A 21,123-nucleotide genomic window follows, 5' to 3' on the forward strand; every position below is an offset into this window, starting at 1 on the left:
CCCCCCACTGAGGGCCCGGAGAGGTGAGCGCGTACCCCGTTAGCACACCCCCCACTGAAGCGGCACCACCGGGGGCCCTGATGCCCGAAACTTGTGCTGACTCGTCACCCCTCATGCAGCTTCCAGTGCTGATTCTGGTTGTCTCTTCCTCATTCTTTTTGTTCTTGTGAGTTTATGCTTCTTGGAAAAGCCTGTTAACTGTCAGGATGCTGTGGATCTGGGGAGGAGAGGCACCTGATAGGTGGGCTCGCTTTCCAGTCTCTAACCTGAAGGGAAAGGCGGTTTTTGTATTTTTTGTTGGTCTTCATGCTGCTGCTTTGGTAGAAAACCTCACAGACTGAATAACCACATTCAATAATTCTCCTTACTTTATGCAAAGCTAAAGGCTCTGTGACTTCTGTTTTTCTCACTGCCCAAAGAGCTTGGGCCTGAGGGTTGGTCGGGATGCCGTGCGCAGTCCGTGCGCAGTCCTGGCAGTCTGAACACTGCCGGAGAGGACCTGGCAGCAGAGCTGCTTTCTGGGCACCGCTTCTCCCTGCTAGACTCAAGGCAGCAACATGTGTGTGCTGGGATCGGGGCCTCTTGTTTTCACAGATAAGTGCAAAGGGAGGTTTTCCTTACTCAGAGTATTACATGTCTGTCAGTTCACAGTTGTCCTGTCTGTAAAACTGATGACTCTTTCCCCTTGTGTTGCATTTCTCCAGGTTGCCTGAAGCTCAGCAGAGAGTTGGAGGCTGCTTTTTAAACCTGATGCCACAGATGAAAACCCTGTACCTCACGTATTGTGCCAATCACCCTTCTGCAGTGAATGTCCTCACGGAACACAGGTTCGCTCGCTAGGCACCTGGGCAGTGGGGAGGGCGGATGGCTCTGTGTCCTTCAAATAGTGCATGAAATAGGATGATGCTAATAGTCCCTTGGTTATTAAAGGATATGAATTTTAATTACCCCTCAAAATTAGTGCTTGAGAAGTACTGGTAAGAAGTCTTTGAAATGATGGTATTTCTGTAAAAAGACAAATCTCTTTTGATGTCTTCCCTACAGCCTGAAGCCCTTTGGTTAATAGGTTGAGGGGGTCGGTAAGTGTTCTGGGGTGTAGCCACAAGCTTAGTCAAGGGTCCTGGAATCATATTTCTCTCCGTTCTTAAAACTGGAAGTACATGAACCCGAGTTACATCAGCTGTAAGAAGAAGTATCCCATTTCAGATTTATCTTAGGTTTATACACAAAACATTACATTGGAGACCATTAGCTTTTCAACCTGAAACTAAAAACCAGTGCAACAGAGAATGCACAAATGTTCTGCTTATTTTGTGAGGCAAGACAGTGTCTGCTTCCTGCGAATTGGAGGAAGATGTTTCTCAGCTGTTTCAGTTATTGAGGAGGCTCTCTGTTGTTAGTGTTAAGAATTGATTTATTTGAGGATTGGCTTGGAGGAGAACACACCGGGGCCTAGAGGGCTCAGAGGCTCACTTTCTGCTTCTAAAAGAGACCAAAGATTTGTATCATTGTTTTACAAAACATTTCATAATTTCTTTTGAAAACAGGAATTCACATACTTTCAAAACCATAAATGGAAAAAGTATTGTTTTAGTAGCATGAAGATATATGCCATTTTCTTTCTAACTTAAATATTTAACTTCAGCCTAACTGAACATTTCAACTTAAAGCCTCTTCAGTGAACAGGTGTTGGTTGCCTCTTTAGAAGCACATTTGGGGCTCAGGTGTGGCACTGCGTGGGTGTCCTAGGACAGCTCAGACATGGCAGCACAGTGGACTCGGCTCTGGCTGCTCCCTTCAGGCTCTGCAGCCTTGGGCAGATTTCCTCCTGTCTCTGGGTTTCAGCTTCCTTCCCTGAAGGAACTCATTCACAGGGATGTTATAAACGTTCAGCTAAAACTATCAGCAGGTCAGCTCAGGGTGAACACGCCAGACGCTCAGTGAATATTTTGTTGTCTTCTATTGTATTTTTTTTTTTTTTAAGACCGTGGATATTGTTTCCTGGGTGTGCTCAAATATAAAAAGATTAAGATTTGTTTGAACTTCCTATTTGTTACTAAAGCATCTGTAGCCCAGAAAGGAAATAGCAGCCTTGAACAATGCAGGGAAAGGAAAGGAAGTTAGAACTCACAGCAGTCGCAGAAAAGGAAAACCCAAAGAAACCTCCCTCTGCACGTCCCGTTTAGGAGTGTGGGCTGTGTCCGCGGCACCTCCAAGCATCCAGCATGTTTCCAGTTATGCGCTATGCCCCTACCCCTGGAAATTTATAGATTGAATGAGATTTCCAGAAAGCACAATGCACGTGTTAAATTTGTATCTCTGGAAGTTCTTCAAGAATTATTGATGGAGTGATGAGGAAGATGAACAGAAAGTTCATCTTTCTGAGGACCTGTCCTAAAAATGACATTGAAAGTCACTGGGACTGTTAGTTTCCTAAAATGCGAAGCCATTCAGGAGCAGTGCTTGTGGGCGTGTGCTGCGTTTATCCTCTTCTCTGTTATTACCGTAATTAGTGTTTGTCAGGTCTTAATGAACGTGTGGCATTATTCCTGAAGTAACCAGAAGAAAGAAGACAGGTGGGTCTTTGTGCCTCCTTCCCAGGGCTGCCCAGAGAGTGGAGGGACAGGCTGAGGCCCACTCTGGACAGCAGCCCTGGGGGCAAGTCACTGTTGCTTTAGTGCTGGAAGTCAGAGCTGCAACGAGAGGAAGGTCCCCCGAGCCAGCAGGTGCTGCCACTGTGGAACCTGAAGCTTGTGTGCCCTCCTGAGGTCCCTGCGCCATGAGAGTTCCCCCTCTGTTGGCTACACATTCCTCCCTACCCCAAAGAGCACGGCAATGAATTGGGGTCGGGCTTCCCTGTGCCAAGGCTCCTTCCTACTTCCTGCCTTTGTGCTTGGATTCTTTCTTGTTCCTCTTGCCGGCTTTTCCATGTGTGTGACGGTCTTTAAGCTGCCACGCCTGTGGGTAGACTAATCTGCTCATGCCGTGGTGTAATTTTTGAGGATTGGTTCAAGTGTGGTGGGTTGAAGTTTAAAGTCTTATTTGCGTCTTTACCGTCCTTGTGTTACTTAGGTTTAGGTTGTAAGTGTGAGCCCTGCGAGTACAGAATGCCAACTCGGAGCTTTTTAGCAGCTCTGACCTTCCACGGTGTCCAGTGATGGAGGCAACACTTGTCCATGGCCAGCTATTTTGAATGAACTATGGGTGCCATAATTTAGTCTGTGAAAACGACTTTTTTCCCCAGCAGTTGGTTACTCTGTGCTTGCGTGTGTTTTGTGGCTGCTGTCAGCCCACAGCACTGTGTCAGTAAGGACTGAAGAGACCGCTATGTACGAGGCTGCTGGCATCAGCAGAGGTGAAGCTGAAAGAGCTGTCTTTCGTCAGGGTAGCTGTAACTAGCTGTTCCGTCTTATCGTGGCACTACTTTTTTTTTTTTTTTTTTTAACTTCAAACTGAAACTAAAATGATCCACAAATATTTATAAAATTTCATTTCCTTTTTAACTTAGTGTTTGTTCTGGCATTGTAAGAGTGTCCTGTGGATGTTAAAAGGAGTTTTGCTTACACACATTTCACTTTTTTGGCTTCAGGGCTTTTTTTAAGGGAGTGGTGATGAGGGTAACTCTGTTTAGTTTTGTTAATCTTTCTCTGCTGTACCATAGTTAGGCAATTTCACAAGTAACCCTGAAATACAAATAATGACCTGAATGGGTTTTTCCTTGATTCTTATTTTGGTGGAAAAGGTCCTTATGTGGATTACATTTAAAGGAGTTGAAATATATTTTTAGTATCATAAAATTTGATTTTCATGGGACCACCTGATAAATTCTCCAACACCTAGAGAATTGTTGGTAAAATATAAATTGCTCCTGTCTGAAGCCCTCATGTCACTCTATTCATGCTTTAGGAATGGATAGAGTGAGTAGTGGAAAGGGGAGCACTTCTAAGTAAACTGGGCAGAGGGGAGGGATGTGTGTGCGGAACAGACTGCCCGTGTCAGAGGGGCCGGCCGTGCCATCCACATAGTGGGGGTCTGCCTTGGGTGCAGAGCATCAGCCGTTCTGCCGGCAGTGATGGCTTGGGCAGTGGCCTTCATGCAGGCTGTCCTCTGTTTCACTTGCAGAATTGTAGGTCTGCCCCGCCTAGAGTGATGTTTGGGACATTGATGTCTGTGAGTGCCTACCGTGGTGCCCAGCATGGTGAGCGGTCCCGTGGCTCCTCTGTCCTTGTGGTCCTGCTGTCCACAGAGTACTCACTGTTGCCCCAGCTGAGAACGGGGCGGGGGACAGTGGCTGTAGTGGCTGCAGCGGAGGGGAGTCTGTCCTGGACCTTCCTCAGTTCCCCACCCATCTCCCCGGGTAAGAAGGCAGAGGACGTGTCCATGTTTAGAAATGATAGGAATACGTGCGGTGTGCTCACGGGCTTACGTCAGTGCAGCCTGCACAGTGAGCAGGACACCTTGCTGTGCAGGTGCTACCCACAGCAGGCCCCTGAAGATGGCACTGCACTTTATTTCAGTAACCTCCAGCCTGGGATTGTCTCAAGGAAATGATTTTTGGAAAGCACAGAGTTATAGACAACAGATGTTGAGTTGTCTGTTGCCCACAAAAGTGCACGTGCTGTTGTGCGTGTGCGCTCTCTCACAAAAGACACACACACATACCCACACTCAGAAGTACTCTGACAGTTTCTGTGCTACTAATTTTTAAAACAGCATCAACATGATGGACAGCCTTACAGAAATAATTATGAAGCCTTATATATGGAGTTGATAAAATGTTTCTCGTCTTATTTTTTTATAAGTGGATATATGCAACATTACCCTTTTTTATAATTTGCTTTAGTGTTGATAATACCTGTTAAGTGTGTGTATGTATTTGTTCATTGAAAGTATTTCTTGTTGGCAAGGACAGACAGAGGTGCTGCCCCCGCATTGTGACTCTTTTTACACAGCATAGGACCGCACCCTGGCCTTGGTTAATGAGACCACCCTGGTTTTGTAGAAAGCGTTTAGACGGGAGTGGCCTTCTCGGAAGGTCTTATGTCTTAGGAAGTAGAAGGCTGGTTTCCTAGTGACCGTTTGGTTTTCAGCATGGTGTTTGAATTGGTTTCATTGGGGGACATTCTCCCTAGCTGCCTTGGCAGGGGATCCACATGGAATAAGGAGGGTAAGAAGCGGGAAGGGCTGGCACCACCCTGGCTCTCAGTCCTCATGGGAAGCTAGGTTTAGGTTGAACTCTCTGAAACTGTTAATATTCACTGTTTGTGGACTCAGTTTCCTCTGGGTTAACCTAAACACTGTCTGTCTGTTCCCGGGGAGCCCTTGATGGATCTGGTGTCCCCTAGACCTCTGGCAGTGGCCAGCTTGGCTGGGGTGGGTGGTGCAGTGGGAGGCTCCTGTGAGACCAGAACCGGAAATTGGCTTGTTTCTCAGTTTTGCTGTTAGGATTTTCATATTTATTTTAGGACATCGTTTACATAATGAGGATATAAAAGTATCTTTTCCTTTTAAGGGAAAACCTCTAGACTAGGAAAATTTGTTCCTAGGATGAGTGTGCCATGGGTATCATTTGAACCCAGCTCTGGTGACTAGAGACCCCTGTCTTCTAGGACGGGGCGTGGTGACGGGGGGTGGTGGTCACCTGGGTCTCCTGGATGGGATGTGGTGACTGAGAAGTCACCCTGGTCTCCTGGACCTGGCATTGGCTGCCAGCGCTGGTGCTGCGTCCCCTCCTTTCTGTGGGCTGCACACTGTCAGATGTGTGGACTGATGGCACATGCAGTGTGAGGGACAGCAGACCCAGGGCCTGGCAGAGACCCCAGAGATCGCCAGTGAAGGGGTGTCGCAGTCAGGTGACTGTCAGCCTTAACAGACGTGTGCGTGAAGAGCTGGACCCCTCAGAATCCTGCCCGTGTCCTCTGTCACAGGTGTGGGAACTCTGAGGACAAAGGTGACGCACATGAGGACCCACTGTAGGGAAAGCTAGGTGAGGCACCATCAAGGGAATAGTGAAAGAGGAACACGGGAAGATCTAAAACTTTCTAACTCCTTAATTTTGGGATATGCACTCAGTTTCTTTGTCCACACACAGGGACCCCTTCCTTCCTTACGTGTTGTGAGGATTGAATGTAACAATGCTTTTGAAGTTCTAAAGCATAAATCAGCATTCGCTGTCTGCACTCAGGGACCCCTTGCTTCCTCGTGTATTGTGAGGATTAAACGTCACAAAGCTTTTGAAGTTCTGAAGCCTAAATCAATGTTTGCTTTCTTCTGCTGCTGCTTCTCCCGCTCCTCACCCCAAGAGCCATTGCTTACTCCCAGGCTGAGTGCTGGCAGCACATAGGTGGGGCCTGCTTGCTGGACGAACTCACCTCTGGGAATGACCGCCATCGGCGTGCTCTAGCTCTTTACCGGAGCAGCTCAGTCCTTGTTCTTACCACCTTGAGACTCTGAGATTACTGGACTCCATTCTGGCTCTGAGCGTGCACGTTTCCATTGGACATGTCTGCATGGCACTGATGTGCCAGAGGGCCTCGGCGTCAGTGGGATCTCATGGAGACCCACACATCCTGTGCTGTGTGTAGTTACTCTTGCTCATATGAGAGCAGGAACGGGACCCCTCAGGGGTGGGAATCCCCTTTGGCATTTCCAGATAAGCAGCGCAGATTTGGGATAAAAGCTGGAGCCTTCCAGATGTTAAAAGCAACACTCATGTTTCATAAATTCTGGCTGTTGCTCATGGAGATCAGAGAGCCACCATTGTCTGTCATTGCTAACCACATGTGTCTCCCTTGCCACTTGCTGCCCAGTGAGGAGTTGGGGGAGTTCATGGAGACCAAAGGTGCCAGCAGCCCTGGGATTCTTGTGCTGACCACGGGCCTGAGCAAACCCTTCATGCGCCTGGATAAATACCCTACACTGCTCAAAGAGCTCGAGAGACACATGGAGGTACTGCGCTTTCATTCTCTTACTCGGAGTCCTTACCAAGGGTTAGTGGCATGGTCAGACTTAACTGTGAAGGAAAGTATTATTCATGATTTATTTTAGAAGCCAGAACCAACAGAGTTTACAAAGAGTTTTTACTTAGTGGATTGTCAAAATGATTTTGTTAAATATTATGTTTTTCTCCTTACTCCAGCTCTATTAAAAAACATTTACCGCTTATCTCTCTTTTACCCACTGCTGCTGATTGAAAAGTTTCCAAAAGCTGAAACATGAGAACTCATTTTCAGATAATGTTGAGATGTCTTATCTGGATCATCAGCTACAAACAATGTGTGCATAAGTTATAGGGTAATACTGTACTGATCATTTAATGAATGATTATGCTCTTTTAATTTTGAATAACAGGTTGCAGCCTAGCAGAAATTTGGGTTAAAGTTACTCTCTTGGCCGGGCACGGTGGCTCAAGCCTGTAATCCCAGCACTTTGGGAGGCCGAGACGGGCGGATCACGAGGTCAGGAGATCGAGACCATCCTGGCTAACATGGTGAAACCCCGTCTCTACCAAAAAAATACAAAAAAAACCTAGCCGGGGGAGGTGGTGGGCGCCTATAGTCCCAGCTACGTGGGAGGCTGAGGCAGGAGAATGGCGTGAACCCAGGAGGCGGAGCTTGCAGTGAGCTGAGATCTGGCCACTGCACCCCAGCCTGGGCGACAGAGCGAGACTCCATCTCAAAAAAAAAAAAAAATTATAAAGTTACTCTCTTGGCTTGAGTTGGCAAATCTTTTCTATAAGGGGGCAGACTGTAGGGTCTTCATCACAGCTACACGGCTCTGCCGTTCTAGATACTGCATGTGAGCCGTGGCAGTATTCCAATAAGACCTGATTGATGAAGCAAGTGTTGGCTTCCCCACCCCTGCTGCTCGTGACTGTTCTCTTTCAATGTATGTTTCCCCTAAGTCTGATGGCTTCATGATTTTCTGAAAGACTGACACTTTAATGCTGACGGAAAAAGGGAATATTAAGGGTTGAAAAGTATTAGAAAAGTTTCAAGCTGGTCTGTAGAAAGTACCTTTTTAAGAAAAGCTTTTCCTTATGAGAGCTAATTGTATGTTTCTTTCACTCAAAGGATTATCATACAGATAGACAAGATATTCAAAAATCTATGGCTGCCTTCAAAAACCTTTCAGTAAGTGATTAAGCATATTGTTTTTTCCCCCCAGACATTATTGTGACAAATGAATGTAAAAGAATTATCAACTGAAAAAGTCAAATGATTAAAAAATGACTTGTGCTGACATGAAAGAAAAACAGAGTCGGCATTCTATGGCTGGTAAACTCCTTTTAGTGGACTATGATAGAATAATTACTTAAAATTTTTAAAATCACAGTATAATTGATGTTAGATCTACTTTAAAATTATTTAAAACTTTTTTACGCTTCATTTATGTTGTCTTTAATGATTTATTGCAAAACAGAACAATGGTGGTTCCATTTTCTCTGCTGTTGTGTTGTCTTACCAACTGCATTTTTGAAATATATGCCTTATTTTATAGCACAAGTTAGTTACACTTTGTTTCTTCTCTTCAGTCTTCTGTATTGGCAAACACTAACAAAACCAGAATGAAAATACAGTTTTGTCCTGTCCACATTTCTTTTTCATACAAGTGGCAAAGTCTGTTATATTTTTCTAAAATAATACTTAGTATTCCAGAGCAGTTGTGTGCGTTGCTTCTTTTGACTTGATTTCATACTTTCAAGCAAATACTATCAATTCCGTATAATTAAGCAGATCATTCAATAGATTATCTGTCTGAAGAAGTAAGACATAAAGCAATAATTATCTTAAGGACGATACAAAGCAATGTGGCCGGAACTTAAGATTCTGGAAGTTTCTGTCTGTTAACAGTGTTGTTCTGTGTCTGTCAGGCCCAATGTCAAGAAGTCCGGAAAAGGAAAGAACTTGAGCTGCAGATCCTGACGGAAGCCATCCGGAACTGGGAGGGCGATGACATTAAAACTCTGGGCAACGTCACTTACATGTCCCAGGTCCTGATCCAGTGTGCTGGAAGCGAGGTACTGTTGCCCACATGTATGCACCAGGGTTTCTGTCCCACTCTTAGGAGCTCGTAACAGGAGATTTTAAAGGCATCTCAGGCAATGAAAAACATCTAGTAGAAGCTCTATCTTATAATTTGTGAGCTACTTTTTATTCTTGATGCAGGAGAGAGGCTTATGGCATGTTAGAGAGGCTTAGAGCTGAGTGTGGACTTACTGACCAGTTTGATCCAGCTGAAGTCAGTGTGGCCTGAAACCCACGTGAACTGAAGGGATAGCATGGAGAAAGACTCGCAGGAATCCCATGCACACATCTGCATGGAGCTGTATGCGCTTATCTGGCCAGCAACTCTGTACCAAGGCTCGCTCTCACAGGGACCTGCCGCTCTCAGTGCATTCAGGTCCTTATACTTTCCTGTGGAAGTATGCTAGCTGACGACATATGCTTACAGGAGTCACAGTTTTCTTACGGGTTTGGTTTAAGTGAGAGATCAACTCAGATTTTTGGGACATACCCACCCACACAGTGAAAATCGAGCAGTTTGTTTCATGATTCACATTGACATACATTCAGTGGGTCACTAAACAGGCACCTCTTTTTGAATTTTATTCTACCTCTGCAAAAATAACATGATCAAAACATGCTAAATGACTCATTTTTGAACACGAGACTCTAAGGAGAAAAAGAAAACTAAAACTTGAAACTTTTTTTTTTTTTTTTTTTTTTTCCCGGGGGAGGTGGCCTCAAGCCTGTAATCCCAGCACTTTGGGAGGCCGAGACAGGCGGATCACGAGGTTAGGAGATCGAGACCATCCTGGCTAACACGGTGAAACCCCGTCTCTACTAAAAAAAAATACAAAAAGCTAGCCGGGCGGGGTGGCGGGCGTCTGTAGTCCCAGCTACTCGGGAGGCTGAGGCAGGAGAATGGCGGGAACCTGGGAGGCGGAGCTTGCAGTGAGCTGAGATCCGGCCACTGCACTCCAGCCCGGGCAACAGAGCGAGACTCCGTCTCAAAAAAAAAAAAAAAAAAACTTGAAACTTTTACAGTGTGTTTTCCTTTCCACCTATAAAATACCACCCCTTCTACGTAGTCCTATAGTTTGGGTACCATAAGAAACCGTGATTATAAAAACCTCACATCTTTTCAGAAGCAGTTTCTTTTTGAATCATGCTCTTTTAAACTTTAATCTGTGGAAACATTTCCCAAAGTGTATTCTTTATAATATTAGATCTACACCACTCTGGTGGGTGTTACTCCAAAATGCTTCAGAGGGGTTCTGATCACGACTGAACGTAATTAGTGGAAAGATTGTTTATGACAGAGCTCCTCAGAGACTTGGCTCTCAATGTTCCCAAAGTGTGTTGTGAGTCTTCAAGAGGGGACTAGAGCAAGTCGTTCTCAGTGCCTTCTTTAAAGTATGGAAGACTCTTTTCAAGGTGATTTGCGTAAGCCTAATGTTCTGAGGAATATACTTGGGGAAACTAATTCCTGGGACTGATTACAATTTTGGGGGCCATAGTTTAAATGTCAACATGTGAAAAGGACTGTCTGGCATTTTTTTGTCTCTTTTTGGATTCTTAGGAACTTTTTTCTTTCACTTATCGTCTCTTTGGCTTTTATCTTACTGAAGCAAGTGATTTTTAATACATAAGTAACACTTTTAAGTCTGATGTAAACCAGGTGATGTTTATGGGGTGGATGAAAACAACACTGAGTTGACATTTGGGAGGTTTGAGAAGTGCCAGGAATTATTAATAGACCAAAATTGATTTTAACATTTTATCCTATCCTTTCTTTAGCTTAAAGACTTCACCTGTTCCCCTGACCCCACTAAAATGTATAGGTTCTCTCCTTTTTCTCTGAACCAGAAAAAGAAAATTTTAGCTTACCTGAAAATAATCACAGAGCTGAACTCCTTAACCAGATATATTTTCAAGATGTTACACAGGCTAATTGTGACTGCAGGATCTTTTAATCATTCAGTTTAGTTTCTTACCTTTTGTTTTTTGAAGAATTTAGAAATCCTTCTCTTTACCTATATGTCAAAGCTCTCTCTTAATCATATATTGAGACTTAATACAGAATTTATCATGATTGTTTCCATTTAATTTACCTGATAAAACTTGACAGAAATACCTAAATGAGAAATGTCATGTGATGTTTCATAGGGTCTAGTATAAATAAGTATTTGTGCTCACATTTGTAAGTAGATGTTTTTTAAGAAATGTTTTGGGTTTCTTTTTTTGTATTAGGAAAAGAATGAAAGATATCTTCTACTCTTCCCAAATGTTTTGCTAATGTTGTCTGCCAGTCCTAGGATGAGTGGCTTTATCTATCAGGTAAACACAATCTCAATTTACATTTTATTGTGGATCTGAGGGTAATTTCAGGCTGGCTTTGAATTTTGTGTTAAATATTACATGTATCTGTGTATGTGCTGTGTGTGTAGTGCTGTTTGTTCCGATATGGATGTACAGCTCCTGTTTATGTTGCGTTGTGACTATGCAAGCATATCCTATGTTAATTTTAAAAAAGGAAAGAAGTGTAAATGTAGAGCAACCTCTTAAGGACACAGACGACTGTGGCACAAGTCAGTCTCTGTCATTGCCTTCTGTCATTTCATGCAAAATACCTTGCTGCTCCTTGCTGTAGTTTTGTTCTGTGAAATGGGTTCAGCTAGGGCTTGTGGGTTAGTGGGGTAGTGTAGACTAAGGTCTTGTGTCAGTGGCACAGCACTGCCCAAATGCATCAGCAGATAGAAAGTGATGTAAGTATGTAAGTAGCAGTGTGTGATCGTTGAACCTTTTTAAGTTTTGTTTCCCTGCTTTTCTTGGAGAAAATGTGACAGCAGATTTGAGAAGGAGGTGAAGGGTGAGCAGGGCCTTTTCTGTTATGACAGTGGTTTATAGTGGTGGTATGTGAAGGAGCTGGTATTTTTGCTGTCTAGTAGATGCACTTGGCAGGTTTCGTTCTTTTTTTTCTGTGAAGTTGTAGAGGCTCATATCTTTCCCATCAACTTTCTGAGGACTGGCCAGTTACCACATAACCACTGCAGCAGAAGCCACCACTTTGTGTTCCCTGGGCTGCATTTCATTGTAGCGTGTGTTGTTTTGTGTTGTCCCAGCAAGGGCGTTAGAGAACCCTAGGCAGACACTGTGCCTTCACAGAGGCTTTGTCGACCACCCAGAGAGGACTTGTCATCATACGCTTACTCTAAAACGGGTGCTTTAGAATTGATGAATCACATATATAGGAAAAGACTCAGGAAAATAAGGCTGTAGATTGTAAGGCCACTGCTGAAGAGAGCTGATCTGTGGCTAAGGTGGTGCCCACTAGAGTTTTCCAATAAACTAGCAGCTACTTCTTTGTTAAATGACCTTGATAAACCTAAATCTCTGTCCTTTCTGGTCAGCACTATGGGGCTTCCTATTTTATATCCCCAGAGTCTCATTCCAGTGGCTGGAGACAGGAGCCTTCTCTAGCCTAAGGGAGAAGAGGTTGCCACTCATGGCAGGCTTGAGTCTCTGCCTGTGAGGCTGGTGCTCACACTGGCTTTACCCTTGATGTGCTGACAGACTGCTGGGGCTCATCTCAATGACAGGATTCTGTTCTTCCGTTCTTAGTACAGTGGTGGCCCGTGGCCTCTGGATCATCAGTCTCTGTTTCTACCGTTAGAACACTGGCTTTAGGGGATGCTACAAAGTGTTCGATCCAGCCACAGCCACAGTGTTCTGTGCACCGATGTTCTGATGGGCTAGGTTAGACACAGTTGTGCAGTTTCATTTTCTGTAGCACTCACAGCTGTTAAAGTACTTACGTGCATTATGAATCTTGGAAAGGAGTTCACGGTGTGTAGCATTTTTAAAATACGCTTGGCCACAGAAGTGTCCAGCAGTCTCCTCTTCCACCTGCCATGCTTTAGGATGAGATTTCTCCACCTGGGCACTGCTGACGTTTTGGACTGGATCATTCATGGCCCGGGGCTGAGGACTCAGTGAGACTGTCCTGGGTACTGTGGGGTATCAGCAGCCCCTCTGGCCCTTACTTGCTGGATGTCTGAGCCCCTGTCAGGTTGTGGCACTGCCACCCATTCTCTGTGGGGCACGTTCCCCACACCCATTGAGCAGCACTCCCACTGGAGGTGCTTATGCAGAATCCCGCTCCGCAGCTGATGGAGCGCTCGCTCCCCAGGCAGCACGACCCAGACGCCACTGCCTCTTCCTGAGGACTTGGTAGGCCACCGGGTACTGTGGTTTCTGTCAGCTGCGCCAGGCTGTTTTGTGTTCACTTCTGATGTGTTTGTAATGATCACTTGGTACCCTGTTTCTGGTATCTTTTCCATTGACATTTCCTGTTGCAGTTACCGATTTCTTCCATTTTCAGGGAGCGTTGGTTTGCCAACCATTTTCTGCATTGTGTGCAGCATTTAGCACAACTACTGATTTTCTGTTTGGTGGATTACAAAGTAGAGTGTTAGGCAATTCTTGTTCTTGCCTCAATTTCCCACCCTCATTTTGACTTTAAACTTGGAGCTTCCTCTGTATTTCTTTATGAGGCAAATACATGCTTCTTTTCTGCAAAAACATCATTTAAAACAACCGTTACACACGGTAGTTTTTTAAAAATCATAATGTGTGATTTTTTTGTCCTGGTGTCTATTTAGTAGCAGCTCATCAGACACAGTGCATGTTTGGGCTTGTCAGTCTGTCCCTTGTCGCCGGTTGAGTTTCTTGCTTACAGTACAGTATTATGATTTATTATTTGAGATAAAGATTTTTGTATTATACATGCATCTGCTACAAACGAGCTTTTTTTGGTTCACAAACACAGTTCCTCCACCAATTCTAAAATCATTTAATATTTACTTTAATAATGGTACCTTTTTCTAGAAAAGCACTAATTGTTTTTTTTTGTGGGGGGGTCTTTTTTAGGGAAAGCTTCCAACGACAGGAATGACAATCACAAAGCTTGAGGACAGTGAAAACCATAGAAATGCATTTGAAATATCAGGTGATAGGCACAAGCTGTGTGAGTGCCGTGTCTCGGGGAGGAGAGGCAGCTTGTCCCCGCGTGCAGATTCTTGCTTGCATATTTCAGAAGGTGGTGTTTAAGCGTTGAGTGGAATTCCGGGGGCTGTGTGTGCATGCACGTGCTTTTTACCTGTGTTGCCACTCGGCCTGTCTTTTCCTTCTCTCCTCTAGGGAGCATGATCGAGCGGATATTAGTGTCGTGCAGCAACCAGCAGGACCTGCAGGAATGGGTGGACCACCTACAGAAGCAAACGAAGGTCACGCCTGTGGGAAACCCCACCATAAAGCCTCATTCGGTGCCGTCTCACACCGTAAGGACTCGGCGCTTCTCCTTCCAGACTCCAGGCGTGGCATCCCGTGGCTGAGCTGTCAGCAAGTGATCACGTGCTTTAAAACCAGATCAATATTGGGATAAAAATGAGAAACACTTGCTTCATGTTTCTCTGAAAACATTTGGCCTCTTTGTGCAGTAGTGAATTGTTTTCCAGTGAGTGTTCTTGAGAAACAGCCCTGAATTGTGCCTCCTCACGCACAGTTCAGAGGTGCTTGGGGGAAGCTGCTTTTGCTCAGCGTGGCCCTAGAAGACTAATTTAGGGGAGTTTTACACTAAACTATAGATGATTTTTCTGAGAATTTTAACTGTTTATTATGCTTTATTTAAGAAAACAAAAATAAATGATTATGATGATGAAAAGGGCCAGATTCACGTTGAAGGCATTAAAATAGAATTTATGACACACTGTTGATTTTAAGAAATTGAGGTGTCTTTTACTTAGAAAAGCTCAGCAACTCTTTGAATTTTTAGAGAATTACAACTTTTCAAAATAGATGAACACTGAATTCAGTTGCAGTGTTTAAACCTCTCCTGGTGTTTTTTGCTCAAGAAGTTGGTATCGGGTTGTTTTAACAGTCGTCACCTTTATCAAGTAATACCGAAAAACTGGGCAGAGCTTTTAAAGAATGAGTGATGATGACACGGCATTTTCAGCTTGCAGATTCCCTCACATCCTTACTAGGTTATTAGGATCAGTTCTGTCATGTGCTCAGTTTTCATGTTTTCTTTTTCATGGGAAGGTTGTAGATCAAGAAGGATTGCTGTATTCTGATATTCTCATCAGTTTCAGAGTCCATCTGATTTCTCTCAGCAGTGTGGAGGTAACTGCTCATTGGCTTTTAGCGAGCATTTCATCTTTAATGGCTCTGCCGTTTTAAAATTCTCCATTCTTTCATGGAGATCAGTTTATCCCAGCGACATGTATACACGTGTGTTTATAAAGAACAGTGGATGAGCTGCTTCACTCAGATTTTCAACAGCAGCCTGAAACTCTACTTCATAAAATTTTATATCAAGTCAGCTTTTCTCTGTGGCCAGACCCTCCGTCTTAGTGTTTCTTTCACTGGTGGCGGGGAAGGCACTGTGCCTCATGTTTAAAGTGTTCTGCGTTCTCCTACAGACTTTCTTTTGTGGGATGATGTATTCTCCTGTGATCCAACTCTGTCCAACTGAAATCATATTCTAATTTTAGCGTAAAGCATACTTCCTTTGACTTTCTCAAGAAAGGAGAAACAAAACCAGACGCTACTTAACTCTGACGTTGTTGCTAGGAGGGATGTCTTACATAATTTTATCCATCTATACATTATTTCCTATGAAAAGATGACGTTACGGTGGCTTCATAGCATGACCTGTATCTCACACGATTCCCTCCCCCGTGCAGGGACTAGAATGTGATCGTTGCAGAAAGTTGATGGCGTCTGTTCTTGAAATTGTGGCATCAGCTGCTGTGGGGCCTTCCTTCTCAGCCTGTTTTGAAGGTCGTGCACTTCAGAATGCCGACCCCACTCGGGTTTCCAGTTCACAGCGCCACACAGCTTGTTCTCCCATTAAACGCACCTTACTATTGTTGGCTAATTTGAAGTCATTATTGGCTGATTTTGAGAATTACTTACTTAACTTTTCTCATTTAACTGTCATTGTGATGGGATATTTCAGGTTTCCCCAGGAATATAAAATTCATTAATGACATACCTCCTCTAAGAAGTTAATTTTTAATTAACTTTGTTTTGATTAAAGTTGAGTTTTCTAAGAAAATAACTGATTTTTTACCAGGGTTTGGCAGTGTTCTATAAAGAGCCAGATGGTAAACATTCTCTGCTTCACAGGTTCAGGCCTCTTGCAGCTGTACTCTGCCCTTGTAACACAGCAGCAGCTTTAGACAGGCATGGGCCTGCTTGTGTGCCAGGAAAACTTTTTTAAAACAAAACTAGGCGATTGGGCCTTAGTTTCGCCCAGCACTTTATCACCAGGTGAAGAATAATACGTGACTGGGGGGAATCACCTTCCTTCTTGCAGCCACATGCCCTGTGTGCTTTTGTGAGATTCTCATCTTTTTACTAGATAAAGTACCTTTTTTTCTGTTAATGTTACTCCGTAGCTAATAAATGTGGCTAGTGGATGTCTGAGTGCTGGGGCCCCAGCTAGAGCTGCCCCTCCCGTCTGGGGCAGACGCCGTGGGAGTGTCCCACGCTCAGCCCAGGTGGCGCGAGCTGGTGCTTGGCCCCAAAAACTGACTACTGAGAGCCAGAGATTCGAATGAAATGATAAATCCTGGGTTTTATTTCACATGGAGTGTTTAAAGAGTGGAAGGAAGTGCGTGATAGTGCCCTTTCACGGTGAGCATGCAAGTCTCACGTTCTCTGCCCTTCCCGCTCTGTGCCCTCGGCAGCTCCCCTCCCACCCGGTCACTCCGTCCAGCAAGCACGCAGACAGCAAGCCCGCGCCGCTGACGCCCGCCTACCACACGCTCCCCCACCCCTCCCACCACGGCACCCCGCACACCACCATCAACTGGGGACCCCTGGAGCCTCCGAAAACACCCAAGCCCTGGAGCCTGAGCTGCCTGCGGCCCGCGCCTCCCCTCCGGCCGTCAGCTGCTCTCTGCTACAAGGAGGTGAGGTCCCTTGACCACTCAAAACAGCCAGACGACGGTGAGCGTGCCTTGGGCCCTGAGTGTGCCGTGCTGGTCCCTCTGTACGCAGCAAAATGCACCCTAACTCCTAGAGAACTGAGAAGGGGTCTGCCTTGGTTCTTTGGTTATCTGCTCTGCTGCTGAGAGGCCTGTGGTAACCCTGTGTGGGAAGGGGATGTGCAGGGCCCCCCCTGTCTGTGCCATGCACAGGGGACCTTTGCTGTGCTTGCCGGAGGAATGTGCCCCCGGGGGCCAGGAGCTGGAAAGGCGCTGAGCCCAGGTGACTTTCCCTCCCCGTGCGTGAGGCCGTCACTTGGCGTCTGCATGCTGTCTGCTGCGTCTAACAACCCCTCCTCTAGGTTGGGGATCCTATCCAGGAGCCCTGAGTTTTGTCATCCAGAAGTCATTTGAGATGAAGAGAACATTTACCAATACAAATGAAAAAACACTTAGGCAGTTTCCCCCTTTGATGCATAAGAAATCATGATACAGCCTTTGCTTGTCTCTGTTCTGATCCAGCATTTTTGTATTTGCTAGGTGCAAATAAAGTACAATTCTAATGAATAAGTATTAACACTTTCTTACACTTTCACCTAAGCCAGCTTGGATGAGGAAAGGAAGCATCTTGAGAAATGTGTTCTGAGAAATATTTTCACCTGAGGAAGCCAATAATTGAGATGAGCGTTGTTTTCATAAGCAGTTGAGCGCGCATGGTGGTGAGGTATGAGGAGTGGCGGTGAGAGTACGGGTAGCCTGCGTGCAGATATGAGGAGCAGTGCCCGCTGGTGGGGTGTGAGTGGGCGTGAGGATGGTCATGCACTCTTGCCTGGCATTGCGCCTCTGTGTTTGGTCAAGGCCACATTTGCCAAGGGAACTGGAGCAGACTTTTTCTGCATTCTTGCCAGCAGCCCTGAGGGTTTTAAGGCCCATAGGAAAGTACTGTGTAAGAAATTAGGATCTATGCTTTTCATTTTTTGGTCTTACTGAGTCTTTGTTTTTATGATATCTTTCAGGTAATCATGTGTGCAAGTCAGAATTCTCATTTTCTATCATGGGAAGTTACTTGAAGAATGTTGGTGTTCCTTATTGTATACTTTCACAGTCTAAAGAAAAAGTGAGCTACTGCAAGAACTGGTGGAGACTGAATTACTAGGGAAGAAAACTGGGATAAAACTGTTGGGAAAAGAAGTAGAAAGGGCAAGGGAAGAGGCATTGAAATGAAGATAAACAATTTGATTTTGATAATCTGGCTACAGTTGCTTTGCCCACTCCACACTGGGAGAGAAGGGCTCACACTGAGTAGCTGCTGTCCAGTGTTGCTGAGCGCCACGCAGCATTAGCGTGGAGAGTGGTCCTACAGAGTACGAGAAGAGGGCGTGGAGGCTCGTGGAGGCCGCTCTGCAGCCTGCTCTGCCGCCTGCTCTGCCTGGCTCTGGGCGTCGGGTGTGCTGTGTGCTTCGTGACCCTCTGCGCTCGCAGGTGCCCTCGGAGCACATGGTGGGTGGGCATTGGCTCTTCAAGGCTCTCATCTCAGTTTGCTTTGAATTAGGGAAGCCAGGGTGCACATTTGTATAAATGTGTCTTCTGGAACAGATTGCTACTGCATTTCTAAGAGCTTTACAATTTTTATAGAAAGATTTTTATTTAACTTTTTAAATGTTACTTTAGATTGAGAGTTTGTTACATGGCTGTATTGGGTGATGCCGGGGTTTGGGCTTCTAGGGTACCTATTACCCAAATAGGAAACATTGTACCCAATGGGTAGTTTTTCAAAACTTGCCCCCATCACCCTCCCCCTTTTGGAGTCCCCAGGGTCTGCCATTTCCATGGTCATGTCCATGTGTACCCATTGTTTAGCTCCCAAGAAAAGACTTTTAAAGATAACTTTAAAAACCACGCTTCTGGCCGGGCGCGGTGGCTCAAGCCTGTAATCCCAGCACTTTGGGAGGCCGAGACGGGCGGATCGCGAGGTCAGGAGATCGAGACCATCCTGGCTAACACGGTGAAACTCTGTCTCTACTAAAAATACAAAAAACTAGCCGGGCGAGGTGGCGGGCGCCTGTAGTCCCAGTTACTCGGGAGGCTGAGGCAGGAGAATGGCGTAAACCCCGGAGGCGGAGCTTGCAGTGAGCCGAGATCGCGCCACTGTACTCCAGCCTGGGCGACAGGGTGAGACTCCGTCTCAAAAAAAAAAAAAAAAAAAAAAAAAAAACCATGCTTCGTTTCCTCTGTTTCCAGCCGGGTTCATTCCATAGCGCATCTCATCTTCTGAGTCTTGGTTTCGCCTGTTAACATTCGTGATGGTTTATGTCACTGGCGTGATGCAGAAACCAGCCTTTTTTTGATATCGGTATTTAACACATGCTTGATAGTTGACACCTTACCTGCTCTGTTGGACTTGCTTTGCTCACTTTGTATTTTGCTGTCGTCTTCTGTGCTTGTTTGAGAAGCTGTTTGAAGAGGTAAGGGGTGGGCGGTTCCGTTGTGAACACGCTCTGAGCTAGTGTGCGTGTGGCCCCCGCAGAACAGCCCTGGCCGAGCTTGGCTGTGCTCCTGGCACTCAGAGTCGGGTAGCGGAGCACTCGCTCCCTTTTCTTCTCCCTGAGACTTCAAATAGTTTCTTAAAGTGATTATTTTTTACTTATCTGTCATTTAATGATAACCTTAGTTTCCTCCCATCTTTCCAGTTAGCTGTACCGGGGGGTGGGTCTGCCCCAGGGAGCAACTGCTCCCTCCTCCCCTCCTCCCTCAGGAGTGTGCAGGATGTCTGTGCACACCAGCGCCAGCCTGCCTCCTGGTGACACCTCTCATCACAGAACTAACAGGACCCAAAGGGCACGAGGGGTTTTATCAGAGTGAGGAAAAAATATTAGCCAATGACTAATACTGAGAATGCCCTATTGATTTTTAAATTAACGTTCAGAAGCTGGTAAAGAAAAATCAAAATAGGAAAAAGTGAGAAGCTCTTATCAGTGGCTATAATGATTTGGGGTTTTATACCTTTACAGCAGCCTTTCTGATACGCCAGTGAAAATGATTGGCTTTAGAGTATGTTAGCATTTTCTTTTCTCTTTCCCTAGGATCTTAGTAAGAGTCCCAAGACCATGAAAAAGCTGCTGCCCAAGCGCAAACCTGAACGGAAGCCTTCCGATGAGGAGTTCGCATCCCGGAAAAGTGAGTAGCTGCGGTCCGTGTGGAGGAGGATGTGGCCTCCTGGTCATGCAGGCCATGGCATTCATGGGATGGAGGGAGGCTTGGTGGCTTTCTGAAGACTCCAAACAAAAGTAAGGTCTGCCCCTTGAGGCAGTGGTGGGAATAAGTGGTAGTAAACATAACGTTTACCCAAGCAAGCAGGAGAAGTGCCCTTGTGTCGGTGATGAAGTCTCCGTGCCAGTTCCAGCACCACTGCCTCATAGCCCTTCCTCATCCAGGAGCTGGGGCCAGACCTGGAGGGCTCTCCTGCTTTTCTGGTTCTCCCTCATTGCCTGTAAGATATTCCATCCAAAGATATTCCACCCACACTTCCTGAAGTGCCATCATCTCCCAAAGTGCTCTCTCCATCTGTTAGAAGCATGACCTGCTGTGTTCTCATGTGGGTTGCACCTACCCGTGCTGTTCTCTTGCTGTTCTCTCCGCTGTTGGACCCGTCCTGTCTGCTTCTCAGGCCTAGGGGTCCAACTCAGCTCTGCGTTCCTTCGTGGCCTCTCAGCAAGTACCTGGCACCTGTTAGGTGCTCGGTAGATAGCTTTTGAATAAGTGGAGCTCTTGACAGAAGTAAGTGATTCTCCTGGGGGTGACTGCTGGGAAGGGGTACATGTGAACAGATTGCTGTGGACTGATGGGTGCAACCCAGGGAGAGTGAGCCAGCTCTGGGGAAGTTGCAGGATCTGTCCTGCAGGGCTCTGCCCTGCGCCACCCCTGTGTCTGCGCTCAGCCTGTGTTGGTCCTGTGCCTTCACTGCTCACTTCCTCCAGCCTCAGGAGGAGGCCCAGCAGCCGCCCCACACACTCTCTGTGCCGCACCACTGCTGGCGTCCCCTCACCCCTACCTTATCAATCAGCCCAGGGAGGTGACCGTGCTGAAGTGTTCATTATATTCTTGTCCTTATCACCTGATGTCCA

At 45.8% G+C, this 21,123-nt stretch overlaps 1 protein-coding gene across 7 annotated transcripts in view; it reads left to right on the forward strand.

Annotated features, from left to right (window-relative positions):
- Positions 1-21,123, forward strand: part of ARHGEF7 (Rho guanine nucleotide exchange factor (GEF) 7) — a 143,455-nt gene that overhangs the window by 104,220 nt on the left and 18,112 nt on the right. For all 7 annotated transcript variants that reach the window (XM_011933903.1, XM_011933902.1, XM_011933905.1 and 4 more), the window contains 9 exons: positions 705-827; positions 6,810-6,948; positions 8,073-8,132; positions 8,873-9,019; positions 11,256-11,342; positions 13,935-14,013; positions 14,205-14,344; positions 16,760-16,984; positions 20,083-20,176. In XM_011933903.1, coding sequence (XP_011789293.1) covers positions 705-827; positions 6,810-6,948; positions 8,073-8,132; positions 8,873-9,019; positions 11,256-11,342; positions 13,935-14,013; positions 14,205-14,344; positions 16,760-16,984; positions 20,083-20,176 — 1,094 coding nt within the window. The remainder of the gene's footprint in view (positions 1-704; positions 828-6,809; positions 6,949-8,072; positions 8,133-8,872; positions 9,020-11,255; positions 11,343-13,934; positions 14,014-14,204; positions 14,345-16,759; positions 16,985-20,082; positions 20,177-21,123) is intronic.

The sequence above is a fragment of the Colobus angolensis genome, unplaced genomic scaffold (assembly GCF_000951035.1).
Source record: "Colobus angolensis palliatus isolate OR3802 unplaced genomic scaffold, Cang.pa_1.0 Scaffold13, whole genome shotgun sequence".
Lineage (NCBI taxonomy): Eukaryota > Metazoa > Chordata > Mammalia > Primates > Cercopithecidae > Colobus > Colobus angolensis.